Source organism: Clarias gariepinus, chromosome 3 (genome assembly GCF_024256425.1).
Source record: "Clarias gariepinus isolate MV-2021 ecotype Netherlands chromosome 3, CGAR_prim_01v2, whole genome shotgun sequence".
Lineage (NCBI taxonomy): Eukaryota > Metazoa > Chordata > Actinopteri > Siluriformes > Clariidae > Clarias > Clarias gariepinus.
Window position 1 is genome coordinate 4,062,138 of NC_071102.1, and position 16,829 is coordinate 4,078,966.

Below are 16,829 nucleotides of genomic sequence, written 5' to 3' on the forward strand. Positions count from 1 at the left end.
TGATGTCTCCTTTCATGGTACATCTCACGTTCCTTTAGGGTATAAAAAAATTCTCCAGCACTAGACCTGCCCAGGTATATTATATATTTAAAAAAAAAAAAAAAAAACATTTATTAGGCAAACTGTATATAAACATCAGGCAAAGTGAGCATCGTCGATCCGGGCGTGACCAATAGAGTTAGACTGTGATGGCAGAGACGTCGTCAGAGCTTGTACACACTCCGTCCAGCTGCTCTGCTCCCACTGTAAAATCATAAAACGTATACTCTTAGACACGAGTACTCTTGATTACGAATATCCTTTAGATTTTACAAAAGAGGTGATTTGTTCAGATAGTGGGTGAAGCTAATAACTGGGGGGGAAAAAAACCTCCCCCTGTAGTAAAAATAAAGGAGTCGATCTTTTTCTCTAGAAACAGCTTAATGTGTTACAAACTGCACCTTGAATTTTGCTGCGGCACTCGAAGTGCAGTACGCGAAAGCATTTATATTTAAACTAATAAATTAGACTTGGAATGTATTGCTTGCAAAATTACATTTAAAAGTGTGAAACATTTAGTCAGTGTGTTTGTGTGTTTTTTTTGTTTTTTGGTTACCTGTGGTCAGGTGTGTAAATGTCCCCTCTGCAGGATCACTAGGCAGTGACACGCCCATAGCTTTCCTAATTCCGTACACACTGCTCACATCTCCAGGAGTCACCTGACTGGTCAGCTGTGCCAAGTTTTCCGTCACCTTCTCCGCTACACACACAAACAACAGGTACACGTCAGAAACTGTAAGCTGTGCCTGTATAATTGTAGTTTCTGAGCGTTGTGATCTGTGTGTGTGTGCGCCTACCTAGCTGTAACTCCTTCGCAGTAGGAGCGAGCAGGCAGATCATATTAGGAGGCTGTTTGGCACTGAGTCTCTCTCGCTGAGCTTCATGCAGATCCCTCAGCAAAAGCGTTGTCTCGTCGAGCTTCTTCTGGAACTGTTCAGCTTCTGAGACATGGACAAAAAGCAGAAGTGCGTCAGACGACGATACTCCTGCTCTCACTTACGAAAGTGCGTGAGGTGCGGCCTGAATGAAAATTGTGTTCTGCACGTGATTATGTGAGGGCTTTAGGAATTTTAAATCAGGGCTGAAAGGATGTTCTGAAGTAGTAGACTCAAAGGAAATTTGTGTGTTGTGCGCGAGTGTGTGTGTGTGTGTGTGCACTCACCCTGCGAGTCAAAGCTCTCTGGTATGAGGTCGAGACCCAAACCCAAACTGATGACTGAAGTCAGAACGTTGCTGTTTGCCTTTTTGAACTCCGACCTGACCACCTAGAGGGCGAGAGAGAGAAAAAGAAAAAAACAATTAGGCATTTAAGGAAAAAAAAAAAGAAACAAAGCTCTCACTCTGGATACAGCTGTTTTATTTTATTGTGTCGTCACAGATAGTTAATTACACACAAGATGTTAAACTTGCGCAACTAGAACTGAACCTGCATGATAAATTCCAGAAACGCAACATGCTGGTTAGATTTCCCTGACATTTGGATACACCAGAAATTCCTTTTGTTCCCACCCACATACGCACTTATGGCATAACGGGTGACTCGGGTGGGAGAAGGAAATGACTAAAATAATTAGTAAACGCAAACAATAAACACTTGAGATGTACAGTCTTGAAAGTCACACCTAGTCATTTAGTCCTTTCTTACTCAAATCATTTACACCAGCAGGGAAAATTTGAGACTTATGCTGGCTTTAAAGAAACCACATTCCTTTAAAAAAAATATTCTTACAATCTTGAAATGAGAGATTTCAACTTGATTTAGAAGTGCATGACAATTTTTTGCCCCCAGTTTTTTTTTTGGTAGAAGTGAGACTGTATGGTAAATGCCGTTTTATACTTGTGTGTGTGGAAGGGTCGACTAGCTTTATTGACACAGCTGCATTACAGTAGAGAGAGAGAGCGAAAAAATGTGAATACTGTGGACCTCTCTGATTTAGCAGCCAGAATTTAAATGAAAATGTCGGAACAGTAGGCAGTTCGCAATTATCTGTAATGTCTATAAAATAAAAGCGTTGGTTAATCGGTCTTATTGTTTGTATTTGGCTTTGAAATAGTCATGTCAAATATACACCTCTACTCTTACAACTCAGGTTACAACTCTTGCTTTCCTGATATTTGAGGTTCTAAGGGGAACTCCCTCAGAGAGAAAAAAAACCCCTGCTTCATAAAACATCCAAATGCTTTAAAAGTCTGTAGCAAACACGCTCAACATCTGGACCCGAGTTAAGGGTCGCAATGCCTTATCTTTACTTCTCCAAACTTTAACAGCATTAAGTGGCAATCGATGATTTGTTGTTTTTGCCTTTAGACATTACTTTGCTGCACGAAGTGCTTTGTTCAACTGCTTTAAGGCTGCTTTATACTTTTGGCAGTGGTGGGCGGCATGTGATTTGAAATCGTTTACAAAAACTTTTATGTGCGCAAACCATTAACTGACAGTCTCACAATACCGAAGCGTCTCGCCGACAATGCTGCTTACACTGTACTGACCACACACCCCCACTCTCACCAGGATGGATCGATCACATGAGAAATTATTTGTCATGTTCAGCTACCGCGCACCTTTTGTTTTTTTTGGGTAGATTTGGGTTTATTCTCTGACTTGTTTCACTCTAGTTTTACAAGTAAAAAAAATACAAATAACCTTAATGTGCAATGCCTTTAATTTGTAAAATACTTCAATAGCTTGGTTGATTTAAGACATTTTAAGTCGTTGTGGAAATGCGATTTAAAAATGATGAGGGTATTAAGGTGTACACTTAACACCCATCATATAACATTTTACCCGTATCAGTGACATCGGTTCACACTTTCATGTGATGATTGAGCTGTTTTATGTGACCAACACCACTAGAGGGATTATGGACTCAATGTGCTGAACTGCATGTAGCAACAACACCTAGAAAAGAAATCATACCCTGGCCCTGACGATTTGAGTCATGGTCTGCGCCAGACCTTTAGAGGTGTGCTGTGGTATCTGGCACCCAGCTGCCAGGAGCGGATCCTGTAAGTGTTGCAAGTTGTGAGGTGGGGCCTCTGTTGATTGCATTTGTTTTTCTAGAGTTTGATTGAGGTCTGAAGGCCGAATCAACGCCACAAACTCATTGTTGTTCCTCAAACCATTCCTGAACCACTTTTTTTGCAGTGCGTCAGGGTGCATTATCCTGCTAAAAGAGACAAATGCTATCAAGGAACACCTTGTTCATGAAGGTGTGTAGTTGGTCTAGGTAACAAAGTAACATCTATATTAATGGCAGGGCTACTCAGTAGGTTTCCCAGAAGACCATTGTCCAGAACATCACACTGCCTCCACCTGCTTGCCTTCTTCCCATAATGCATCCTTGTGCCTTTTCTTTATCAGGTAAGCAACAGACACACACTTGGCCATCCACAAGATGTAAAAGAAGACTAGACCATGGTCCAGTTCTGATGCTCACGTGCCTACTCTAGGGTGCCTCAGTGATCCTGGGCCCATCCATGTCCCTGTTGCTGGTTCCTTCTTTGACGTTTTTCATTGATCCTGACTACTGCAGACCAGGAAGATCTCACGAGAGTGCAGTTAAGAGTCGGCTCTCTAGCCGATCACAATTTGGCCCTTGCTTATTTTTTCTGCTTTCAACACATTAAAACTTCAGAGACTAAACATTTACTTGTGGTTAAATTTAAATGTTTCTCACCCACTTCTAGGTGCAAGTGAAACAAGATAATCTAATTTATTCTTTACTCGTCAGAGGTCCTCATGTTATAGCTGATCTGACTGATACGTACAACATGATGTAGGTGGCGATAGCTAAATACCCCAAGCTTGTGACTGTTATTTTTTTTTTTTTGTTACCAACCTGTAATAAAGTACATAATAAATATCACTGGCTAGTATAAACATAAATACAAACTTTGTTTCTGTTTCTAACTCTAAATAGTGTTCCTGCTGTTCCACTGAAATGATCGTGAATTTTTTTTTAGAAATCTTTAAACTCCCACAGCTTCGTTTTACAAACCCATCCAGCACCAAAGCACCGCTAGTCTTTTTGTACTCTTGAAATCCCTCAGACTTCCACTTGGGAAGTGGTTGGAATAAACAGTATACACTAAGTGTCTGTGAATTTAGCAACGGCTAGTCTAAGGTGTTCTCGCTGAAACCAAGTGGGTTACCTTTTTAGATTCAAATAGTAATTGTAAGATCTGCAGTTCGAACTTCTAGAACGTTCGTGGTAAGGTAACATCTTGCCTCACTTGACGTCACATGACTTTCTTCAGTACTACGTTCGTCTGCTGACATTGGTACTGTAATTAATCTTTAAATGTTTTATTGCTGATGAGAAATTAACCAATTAAAAAATTATTAACCAACATGGATTGTTTTGCATAATATTTTTCTGTAGCTTACATAACTTGATGTTTAGGTGGTGCACAACATTGGACACTTTTGGTTGCCTCGTTTTTTAATAAAGACAGCGAAAAATTATTATTATTATTATAGATTCATTATTTTGGTGGGATGTACTGGACTGTATCAGAGCAGTCGAGTACAGGTTATGTCTTTCCTGAATCCGGATCTGTACTGATTTTTTCCTGTAGCACTTGGTATAGATTAAAATACATTTTAATTAGCAGTTTATGTTGAAAATTTAATTTCTGCCTTCGATTTCCTGAGTATGGTTCTTGATTATAGTCAAAACTGTAGTAGCTATGATCAAAAGATCACATGACTGAAAGAGGTCAAGAGGTATGACTCAGGTTTTAGGGCCCCGGGAATTTCCCATCACTCGGATGACTAATGATAAAAACCAGCTATAAAAACTGTGGTTGTTCTAAAAATAGTCAGTTTTTCCCTCTTTATATTGTTTTACCTCAACATCATTTGCAGCAACTGCCTTCTCTGCTGGCTTTTCCTCTTCTTGCGTACTCTGTAAAAAAAAAAAAGGCCAAACAGATTTTCCCCCTTAATCATTTGACTTTTGTGATCAATTACATGCAGAGTAAATAAAAGCACAGGATCTAGGATAGATTGTCTTTCACATAATTGCAAATATTCACACTTGCATCAAAAAGAAGAAGAATCAAGCCTTGCCTGAAATGTGGTTCAGAGCTTGCACTTTTTACCATTACCAATTTAACAGGTTTTCATTTTTTCTGTAGCACTATTGTTTTTCAGAATATTTTTGAGCTAAATTATATATAAAAGTGAACATCATACTTATGTATCATTTAAAAATATCACAATATATTTTTTTTATCATATCGCTCAGTTCTTGGTTTAAACAGCAGAACAGCTAATTTTGGAGATCAACTCAGTATGTCTACATACAGACTACATACAAACTACATACATACATACAAAAAAATTAGTATTTAAGATAATCATGCCTAAGAAAATTAATCTCTCAGTGAAATGTTGTCTCTGCACCTTTAAATTGCGAGGGGAATCCCGGACGCAATTAAGTCTCAGAGTTGTTTTCCAATGTATTGGACTGTAAACTCCAAAATAAGGATCATTGACCTACAGGACAGATATTTCCATGTTCATGACATGATCATGCTCCTGGACTGATTCACTGAAACCCGTTGAGGCCGACTCACTTCTCTCGCATCCTCACACACACATACAATATACCGGACTTATACATTTTTTTACCTTCACTTACACACTTAAAATATTGTATATATTTGTAAATATTGATATCTGGTGCACTGAAGTGTCTATTTTTTTTGTACAATACATGCGAGCTGCATCTGTGATTTGTTCGCATATTTGAATGTTTGTAGAACTGTTTGTATCTGTGAAAAATCTGTAACTCAAATGTTCGTAAATTGGGGCTTGTACAATCGACGAGCAACTGAAGGTCATCAAAAAAAAAAAATCTAACAAATATGAGCTAGCTAGTTAGCAGTCAGCTAGGCATGGTAGGGTAACATGGATGTGTAGAGATGTTCCTTAGCCATGGATAATTATTTTTTTCTAAACTTAATTCTAATCTTTAACATGTCGAAGGCTATTTTAAACGAAATGCTGGCACATTTCCACTGTCTTCTGATTTAAATCCCCAGTTTGATCTTGGCAGGAAGAAACTGTTCTTATATGACACTTATTAAAAATGTTCATCCTTACAGCTTCGGTCTCTTTCAGACGTCTGGAGTGCTCTCCGTTGGTCAGGGAGTCCAAAACATTATCTGCCAGTCTGCACATATACTCTTCTGACTTGGCCAGGAAATCTGCAGCACTAGTGTACGACACACATATGCACACACACACACGACATATGTACAAGTGTTAAATAACATTCCTAAGTGAGTGTGATGTGGTGACTGTATGAATGGTGGCATTGATTGCGCCGTGGGGGCTGGAAGAGCAGACTCACTCACACACATGGCAGAAAGCTGTAGGTGAAATTTCAAGCATTTCCTATTACTTATCCTTTATTGCACAGTAAGCTCAGCTGAAAACAAGCCTATATTAGATATTTCCAGTTAATATAATACAGATTAGATTTTATGATGTTTTTCCACATATGAAGTACACAGAAAAAAAACGTACACGGAAATGTTCGCATTTCTTTAAACAGTGTTTTTTTTTCTGCATTCGAATATGCACAAATAATCCAAACACACGCACCTCTCAGAACCCTGTAGGCTAGACTCGTCTCCATAGCAGGAGTAGATCAGGTCAGAGTCCTCTTTACTGATGTTTGCAAAACTGGAATCGTACGTTGGAGCGTAGGAGCTGAACGGTCCATAATTCATATACATCACTGAAATAGAAGAAAACACATTCAGACGGACACCCTGCACGAGATCACACAAAAAAAATGGCAAATTGTGCAAATAATGTTTAAAATATATTTTAAAAGATCCTGTGTTTAAAATTTTTTACGCTTTTACTATTCTTTAACAACTTAACACCTAGATAGACTTTTTTTAAATAAAATAAATGAATACGAGTTGTGTATGTGCCTGTGTGCATTCTTTTTGTGTTCAGAAAATGATTTCTTATGTTTAGTTTATAGGTTCTGCACTATAAAGCTACGTTTACACTGTCAGTTAATTGTAACCCAATTCCGATTTTTTGCTCATATGTGATACATATCTGATATGTTCTATGTCCATGTAAACAGGAACAAACGCATGCATTCCGATATTTCGAGATCGGTTTCAGGCCTCCTTCATATGTGGAAGTAAATCAAATATAAATCAGATATGTGCTAGTGTGATTGTCGTGTAAACAGACAGATCGGATTTTCTAAGGCATGTGTTCTGTACTTCATTAAGGCCTTGTTCACATGGGCGTTAAAATCGAGTGTTTTTCTTGCGTTTGTAGCGTTCGGTGAGCCCGGATCAAGCGGCGAGTGTTTTCTACACGTAGGAGTCAATGAGAATGTTCACACAGGCTTTGGTGACGTGCGTTTGTCCGGCTGCGCGTTTAAACGTTGCATGCAGCTTTTTCTTGGCTTTCAAAACCTCACTGCTTCTATTGCGTTTTCTTCGCGTTTATTTTACGCTACGGAGGACCGGATATATCCCATGATACTACATGCTATACATGGGGAAATGCGGAAAGGGGCAAAATAAAATAAAAAATTGGTTGAAAAACGTACACGGAAATGTTCGCATTTCTTCATAAACCACAGAAAAAAGTTCCTTTAATCCGAAGTTGTGCAGTCAGAGAGTGAACCCAGTAGCGGCGGACTTTCATATCCAGTTCACAACACTGCCCCCACAGGTTAACACACAAACTACAATTTGGGCTGCAGGCGTTTTGTAGGCCACTACAAAACGCAACATAAACGTCTAGGACGTTCAAAAGTTTGTTTATCCAAAACTTAACGCCTGTGTGAACAAGGCCTAAAACTGCAACTTCTTCACAGTTTAATGACGTAATGTTATTCTCCAGTTGAAGCGCGTGTGGCATGATAACATCGCAGGTGACATGGAAGAGGAAAAAGCCCCCCGCTGTTTGTTATTGCTTATTTAGGCTAAATAACATTAAGAAATCAGTATTCGGTGAATGAAGCATATACACAGGCTTCAACTAAGGCGTTTTTTTCTCCTCCGTTTCAAAACCATGGTGATGTTTCGTGAACTTTGCATACATTGCAGAGCTAGTGTCAAGCACAAGAACCTCCCTTTAAGTATGAGCGATGTTTTAGGACAGACATTTACTATCACCGTGCTCCCAGACTGATTCATTGAAACCGGTGAGGCCGACTCATTTTTCCCGCCCGCGCACACACAATAAACAGAATTGTGGACATTTTATACACACTGAAAATATGGTATAGAATTAGTATCTGGTCCACTGCAGTGTATTTTTATGTACAGAATAAGAATATTATGCAAAAAATTGTAGTTTAATACATTTTTTACCTAATAAATTCTTAATGGCAAGTAGTTGATCAAAGATTTACCTATTTCATATGCGCCTACATATACATACGACTAACAATTACAGTAATATTGCATTAATTTTTTTATTATAATTTTACTACTCCTATTTAAAACAAAATAAAAACTTTGACTTTACACAGCTGTATAATTGAGGGTTTAAAGGCCTTCCTGTAAATTTCTTTTTCACAAATTTTTCCATAGTCTTTAATAGTTGAGTCTGTGTATGCATAAAAACATTGCCATGGTGATGCTTTCATCACTTCAGCTGTTCAGGAAAATTAATGGGAAAAAGAGGTGTGGCACAGGGTGAGGAGAAAAACGATCCTACGGAAAACTAGTTAGTTTACATCAGGAATGCATTTCTTTATCCACTGATTTGACAGTTTGGCAGATGCTGCGTTTTTTTTTACCGGGTTTGCTGATGTCATGTCTGATTATTTCAGCAGTGTTTATTCGTCTAAAGAAAGCGGCTTGAATGAGTCAACGACTGGCTATTGTATATTAATCACAAGTCTAAGAGAGGCCCAACACTCTTACCTTACCTGTAATAAGACATTTATCAAAATACTAATACTTAAAGCCTCGAGCACAGGGGAAGTATGATTGATAATGTGAGCTAATTCATGCGTTTTATTTCATCATGTCATGTCTTATTTGTATTACTGCTTATTTTAAACACTGCTGGGTTGAGAACTGTCTTTTAAACAAATAACAGCCTAGTTGAGAGAGAGAGAAACCTGTACTGTTGTTTTTTTTCCTTTTTTAAATCTGACAGCATCTGAACTTTTACGTATAAATGAGCTCCCTGTAAAGCCACTTTGGTGTTCTTATGAAATCGGACCTAGTTACTATTACTGGGAACACTGGGTGTGACCTTATCCCGGACATTATTCAGAAGCCGCTGGTGTGACTGCAATGGAGAATTATTTTGTTGGATTCTTGAGCAAAAGCAAAGACAAAAATGTCTGGCCTCATACATTATATACTCATGGACAAAATAAATGTTATATTATAATTTTTTTATATATTTTGTGTACAAATTATGAACAACTGGTTTCACTGCTGATTGCTCAGTCTGGAGTGACAACCCCAGGAAAGGACAGACTTATTTGATGGCGTGGCTGGTTGTCTATGGTTACACATTACAAGTCCTCAGAATATTCAATGACGTTTGGCAGCAGCTGGACTTGCTGGACGTGCAAGAAGGCAGTGCTGTGTGCCAATAGTAACTCTATATCATTGTCAATACTGTCTGGATTTTACATTTCAGCTGCTGATACTTTATATACACTTTTTTTTTTAAGAAAAGCAACATTTTTTTTTTCAGAAAAGTACTTATGTCTTAATGATGGAAAGTCGTCACTTTAACATATTGATATAGCTAACAATGTTACCTACTGCATATCTGAAATGTAGATGGATAGAGAGTCAGGCAGATAAATATATATAAAGTAAAAGATGCAGATGGACAGAAAGAGGCAGAGAAGGACAGAGACATGCAGACATCAAGAAACAGGAAAGAGAGAGAAACAAAGCCAAAGGAAAAAACATAGTAAGACAGGCAGAAATATTGTGTGTGTCTGTGTGTGTTTGTGTCAGTTACCTGGAACAATTCTGTTTCTTTTATCCTCTTTAAAACCCTGCAATGTGTTCACTCCAGCCTGAAGCCGGCCTCCCATCATCCCCAGCTTCACTGGACAATACCCTGGATCTGGAAAAACACAAACGCACAAAACTATGTATGAAAATAGCCCAGGACTCTCAATGCTGCATACATTCCATTACAGATCACTCAAACCAGATGATTAACAATATAAATGAGTGTGTTTTTATTTACTTCTGCGATTAATTTAACTTAGAGATTGTGTTTATATTGCTGCCTGACTCTGTTACCTCCAGCACTTAGATCAGCAGGGTTCACGATGCCCAGCGTGGTCGTACCATCAGACTTCCTCCGCCCAAAGTCCACCTGGGAGACGAAGAACAAAACAAAAGACGTGACCTGGCTGCCGAGACGCAGACTCCGGCGCAGTCCGTCTCAGGTAACTGACTCACCTCGCACTGAAGGCTCCTGCTGGACAGTTTCCCTCCAGACTCTTCTATCAACTTCTTAATCTCTTCTAGATCTTTCTCTGCCTGGTTTGCACTCCTCTGAGCCTCCTCTTTAGACTCTTTACTGGAAAACACACAGAAAAAGAACAATTCTTTAAAAATATATCAATTACATGCTTTAAATATCTTGTGTTATTTTTATTTAGTCGAAGGTGATTAAGTTTTAATTGGTATAATCGGTGGCGGATTTATGGACAGGAAAAAAAAAGTGAGACAGACAGACAAAGATGGACAGTAATAAGTTAACAGACATAAAAAGACAAATAAACAAGTAGAAACCGAGAGAAAGTGAGTGGACGAGATGACATGCAAACAGCTTAAAAAAAACAACAAAAAAAAACAGAAAAAAGGCATAGCAAAAATAAAAACATAGACAGACTGACAGACTTAGAGTGTTGTTTTTGTCCGAAAAAGACAAACTGGACACTATTGCTCTACAGAAGTGTTTTTGGATGTTTTTGTCATTCAGGGACTTTTTGCCATATGCACTCTTTCACATCATTCTTTCCATAAGCCAATATTTATTTTAACGCTGCTCTGGGACAAACACACCCGGGCCATCAGTGGTTATTTTTGTACTGAAGATCATGTGATTACAAACTGTTCTAATGGTTTTTAAGGCATGAAACAGTAACAAAATAAATTTGTAATTAAAAAAAGCAATGTTGAGAAACACGATCCGAGCCCCTGAGTGAGCTGATTAGGGGTATGGGAAATCTAGATTGTACCTGGGTGTGTCTCTGTGCGCCACTCTGGGGGACTGCGAGTTGTCACTGGTATCCATGGGAGACGACCTGTCTTTGTGGTCCATGGATGAGCCTTGTTCCTCTGCGTCCTCTGAACCTCTGCCAGGTTTCAGGTCTGCCATAAACTCAATGCTCTGCTTCAGGCTCTCAAGTCTTTCCTACACACACACATTTATCGCTCATACACATGCTTGAACGTGAGTTTTTCATCCTAACTCTTACTTGCTGTAAAATCCACTGCTGCAGTTTTATTGTAATTGTGTACACTGCTGCCCTCTAGTGTCTGCAGTGTGCAAGGACATGCAAGTCAACTCACATGGCTCAGGATCTTCATTCCAGAGTGCAGAAGCTTCTTCGAAGCCTTGTAGTAAATCGTATCTGGCTTGTTGTAAATCATGGCATTCTCGCACATAATCTTGAAATCCATCTGACAAACAAACAAAAAAATGAAAAACACAGCTTCAAGCATCAAACTATGACGAAAATGAAAAAAAGACTGAGCGTAGACCCCCTACCTTCAGTTCGTCTAGTGATTGGTAGCACTCTCTCTTCACTTTTTCCTTCATTGTGCTGAAATCCATCGGCCTCTTAATGATCAGAGAGTAGCCTGGTGCAATCAGATCCGTCACAGGGAACGAAAAGAACGCATTCGGGTCTTTTCTTATAAAAAAAAGGTCAAGAAGAATAAATAAATAAAAAGAGAAAGAGCAACGAATAACAATATGTTTAGGGATGGGCGATACAACCAACATTTTCTACCTCGATAACGATATATATCACAATATAGCACTTTGTATCTAAAAATGAATAAACAAAAATCCAAACACAAAAAAAAACTGTTTTACATAACGTCATTTTATTTAAACTGTGAATTGCTGAGGTTTGCCGCATTTTTTTTTTACTTTGGCCATATTCGTTTGGATGTTTGGATTTCAGATGATAGAAAAGGTTTGACATGTTTCCACCGCTTGCTAAAAGAGTGCACTTGTATAGCTTGCAAATCATGTTCGTCTGATTCGTATCACTTTTCTTATACCCAAACCAATTCCACACCACAAATTATGCACCTTTACAATCTCCTCGTTGTTGGTTTCGTCACATATAAGCAAACTCACTCCTGCTGAACCGTCTTCTTCCATTGTTGAGGTGTATGTGTCAAACACATCAAAAGTTGGACGAAACCGTGGCACCCGATTGAGCCAAAAATCTGCGCGGCCAGGTGGACGGCGCGACGCGGCCAGGTGGACGGCGCGGCGCGGACCAGTGGACGGCGTGGCGTGACTATCTGGATAGCGCAGAGATGATCTGGTTTATTTGTGCAGCCTGGTGGATCGCGCAGCGCGGACCAACTTATGCAGCGCTGCTCGAATCACAAACTGCGCGACTCTGATAGAAATAGATCGCGCCGACCATCAAATTACATTTTACCCACAATTCCCCTCTGTAGTTTAGAGTGCACAAAGTGAAAGCTGTTTTTTTTATACTTAGGCTATAACGATATTGGCAGACATTATGAAGTTGAACTTTATTTAAATTTATTATGTTTATTTTTCCTTTATAGAAACTGCAGTGTTTGACGACAGTTTATTTAAAATGTCAGGACTGTTTAATATTGTTTCCGCCTTGCCATGCCTGGTTTGTATGTGCGCATCCCAGCAGGGTAAAATGTAATTTGATGGTCGGCGCGGTTTATTTTTATCAGAGTCGCGCGCGATCCACCTGACTCTGCGAATAAACCAGATCATCTTTGCGCTGTCCAGATAGTCGCGCTGCGCTGTCCACTGGGCCGTGCAGATATTTGGCTCAATCAGGTGCCATGGTTTCGTCTAACTATTGATAAGTGAATGTGTATTGCGTGGTTATGTAACGTGCAACATCACGTGATCACAACCGCGATTAAGACGATAGACCAAAATCTGCATCAGTTGACCAATTTCTACTGGTTAATCGTGTCTACCGGTATATCGCCCACCCCTAAATATGTGTATGTTCATGTATTTAAACACGCAGTAAAGTGTCTATACCTCTGTAACTGCCTGATCAGCTGACTCAGTGCTTCCTGTAGTGGCGTCTGTTCTTTTTCTGTTCAAGAAAAAAATGACAATTATTACAGATGCTGAACTTTCTGAACAGACACCCTGTACACACTGTAACACACTGAGTCTGCTGTCCACAATAAAACAAGACTTGCCAAAACAAACAAACAAATACTGACCACATATCCACTTCACACTATTTCTAAACATTCACGCAGAAACAATAAAAAGAAAAAACATTTGGTATCCAAAGGCGTCTCATGACGTACGCAGTTTATCAAATTTTGGTTTAATAATCAGAAAAATCCTGGTGCTAATATTTCAGATGATGATTTAAAAAAAAGAAAAAAGAAAAAAAGTTTTCTCCAGATCCAATGTAAACTATGTATACTTAATGTAAACTCCATGGTGAGTAAAAATATCTGCGTTGTATACTCATGCTCATATTACAAATAATGGAGGAATCACCTTCTGGTTTAACCAGTGACGGAGTGAGGGGTTTATCCTGGGATACATCGGACCGGGCTGGAGTTCTGCTCTGCTCGTCCCAGTCTGCGTCACCCAAATCGTGACCTTTCCTCTTCTTCGTCATCTAGAAGCACAAACACGATGCAAACATGACTGCCTTTAAACCAGGTATGTAACAACTATGTCAACATTCACACAGTCTGACTGATCACCTTTCTTTTCTTTTCCTCTCCGGGTGACCCTGGGGGAGTCTCCTTGTCCTTTTCGTCCTTCTTTTTCTTCTTCTTCTTTTTGTCCTTGTGCTTGTCAGAGTCTACCTGCTCGTCGTGAATGGGTTCGAGGCTGGCACTTCCGGTGGTGACCTCATTACCCGCCACCTTCAGGACGAGCTTCAGCGGTCTGTCTGCGTATTCTGGTGCACAAATGAAAAAAAAAAAAAAACTGTTATATTATGTATCTGTATATATGAACAGCCAAAGCCTTAACACCACCATTAGTGAAATGAATAGTACTGATGATCTTTTATACACCAGTAAATACATGACAGGATCATGAGCACACAATGCTCACAGATACCCATCTGGTTCAATCTCAAAGAAAAGTCAATGCTGGCCATGATAGTGAGGTACCAAAACATCCAGAGCATCACAGCCCACTGCGCACTAGGCCCAGCAGGCAAAGAGCCCAAAGGTTGATTGGGAGAACCCATTGGATGTATCAGACAAACAACTCCAATCCATGGACGCTCCACCGCATAACCCACAGCACAGTATTAATAGTTTTGTAATAGCTAAGCCTTACTTACTCAAAAACAAACAAAAAACTTTATTTGCTTCTTGCACATCCATGTATGTTAGGCCACATTAAATAAAAAAAATAATCTTATAAAGGGGCAGTGGTAGCTCAAATGGTTAAGGTGCTGAGTTGCTGATCAGATGGTCATGGGTTCGAGCCCCAGTACGGCGCAGCTGCCACTAGGTGCATTTACATGAACCTTAAAATAATAATGGGCGTAAAAGCCCGATCAGAATAAAAATGCATCGTGTAAACACCTCGATCAGACTGGCCTGATCCGGAATTGATTTTTTAATGGGAACGACCTTTGATAATCTGTTCATCAAGAAAAATTATCTGTGTAAACACATTATTATCAGAATAAATATATTCTTTCTGGGCATCGTTGTCCTGGTGGCTTAGTGGTTAGCACTGTCGCCTAAGACCACCAGGGTCAAGTGTTCGATTCCCGCCTTAGGGTCTGTGAGCGTGAAGTTTGCGTGTTCCCTCCATGCTTGGTGGGTTTTCTCTCACAGTCTAAAGCCATGCCTATCAGTAACCTATTACTTTCCTCCACTACACATTCATAAGCTGACATTACACCCCAGCTCCCCCCCCCCCCCCGCGCCAAAAAATAAGCCAATCATCTAACCAATCATGGATGAGACTGAATGCTTGTGACCAATCACAATGCAGAGGGTGGGATTAATCTGATGAGAAGTCTACCATTAAACCTGGAAAAAAAACTACTTCTTTTTGATATATTTCACATACTTCATGCACATAAAAAAAAGAAATTCAATTCTAACCGCTTTGCGCATGTAAACGAATATCCTATCAAATCAGCGTCCATGTTGAAAAGTTTAGTTGGAATCAACAATATTAGATTGAGAGAAATATTGTCAATTTAAACAAGGTAAAGTAGACTACATGGAAAAAAGTGTTTGGCCAGGCCTAAAACATCTTGGACAATGTTATGCTTCCAACTTTGTGGATGATTTGTCATGTTAAAGAGAAACCAGGAACACTGTAAACCCATGATACAGTTTTACCTCAGACTGTGACAAAGCACTGACATTAGAGACTCCTTCCAAACAAACATCTCCTTTACAGAAAACCAAACAAGCTCCAGCGAGTCATCGTTTTACCCAGTCATACTCGAGAAGCTAAGCTAGCTACTTTATATACTGAATGCGTTCATTCCTTAGCAACTAGATGGGAAAAAAAGCCGGCTAGCTAACAAGCTAAAGTGACTGAGAACTAGCTAGCCGACTGTTAGAGCCGTTAATACAAATATATTTAAATATATTTAAAATAACGTCCTACCGTCGAATGTGTGCTTCTCGGATTTATGCTTTTTATGCTTTTTCCCCATGATATATTACCGGTGCTAACTGTTCACGCAGCTCAGTGTGTACGTGTGTGTATCTGTAACCGGTCTGTTCTGTCTTTTGTGTTGTGTTATGTTCGTTTACGTGTGTGTGTATATATGTAAAGCGTGTTTTAGCCTGCTGCTCAGTCCGAACAGCGCCATCTTGTGCTCGGCGGTGAGAACTACAGTCAGACAACTAGACTCAACTTCAAATTTGACACTATTTTTAGAGAAATTAATAACGTATTCAGCTTGATTTTAAACTTTTTTGACCCTCTATTTTTTATGCGTTAAAATGAGATACATTAAATGTTTTTAATTTCTGTAAAGGTACAAAATAAATGTGTCAGAAATAAAATTATATATGTTTTTAAAGTGTGCAGGACTCGCAGTGGCAGTACAGTGGCGCAGTGTTTAAGTTTAAGTTCAGCCTTTATTCGTCACATATACTACTGCACAGTAAAATTCTTTATTATTGTCATATCCCAGCTTTTTGTTAGTAGTTTGGGGTCAGAGTGCAGGGTCAGTCATGGTACGGCACCCTGGAGCAGACAGGGTTAGGGGCCTCGCCCTGTGTGTCAAAGTCTGCAATATTAATGTTAAATATAAAAAAATATATATGTATATATGTATTTAATTTATTTACTTACTAGAGGGTACCCACGGCTCCACCTGAGTGCAGATCCTGATGGCTATTGTTTACATGCTAAGGGACGCCCGCTACACCGGCATTTTTTTTTAGGACCCAAGCACTATAGGGTGCGCAGGACCCTCTTGTTTTCCTAAAGATTATCCTAAGGATTTTCTTTCCACCCTTTTGGGCTTTTTGGGGGTCTTAACATGCGCAAAAACACATGAAGATTGGCAGGCAGGTTGGAATCTGTTGCAATTAGGATGCCT

At 39.4% G+C, this 16,829-nt stretch overlaps 1 protein-coding gene across 1 annotated transcript; it reads right to left on the reverse strand.

Moving 5' to 3' along the window:
• Positions 1–69: 69 nt before the first annotated feature.
• brd7 (bromodomain containing 7) lies at positions 70–16,035 on the reverse strand. Its single transcript, XM_053493516.1, has 17 exons — positions 15,884–16,035; positions 13,996–14,195; positions 13,784–13,907; positions 13,304–13,361; positions 11,795–11,939; positions 11,596–11,706; positions 11,262–11,437; positions 10,477–10,597; positions 10,315–10,390; positions 10,025–10,132; positions 6,653–6,788; positions 6,149–6,260; positions 4,890–4,946; positions 1,202–1,304; positions 837–980; positions 596–739; positions 70–243 (listed from the first exon to the last, which is right to left on the reverse strand). Exons 1-17 carry the CDS (start codon positions 15,930–15,932, stop codon positions 179–181), a joined length of 1,929 nt encoding a protein of 642 aa, XP_053349491.1. The 5' UTR covers positions 15,933–16,035; the 3' UTR covers positions 70–178.
• Between the last annotated feature and the right edge of the window lie 794 nt (positions 16,036–16,829).

Coding starts and splice junctions, on each gene's coding strand:
- brd7 (XM_053493516.1), bottom strand. CDS start 15,932: ATGGGGAAAAAGCATAAAAAGCATAAATCCGAGAAGCACACATTCGAC. Junction 13,908..13,995: donor GAGAGGAAAAGAAAAGAAAG/GTGATCAGTCAG, acceptor TTGTGCTTCTAG/ATGACGAAGAAGAGGAAAGG. Junction 13,362..13,783: donor GTCACTGGTTAAACCAGAAG/GTGATTCCTCCA, acceptor TTTCTTGAACAG/AAAAAGAACAGACGCCACTA.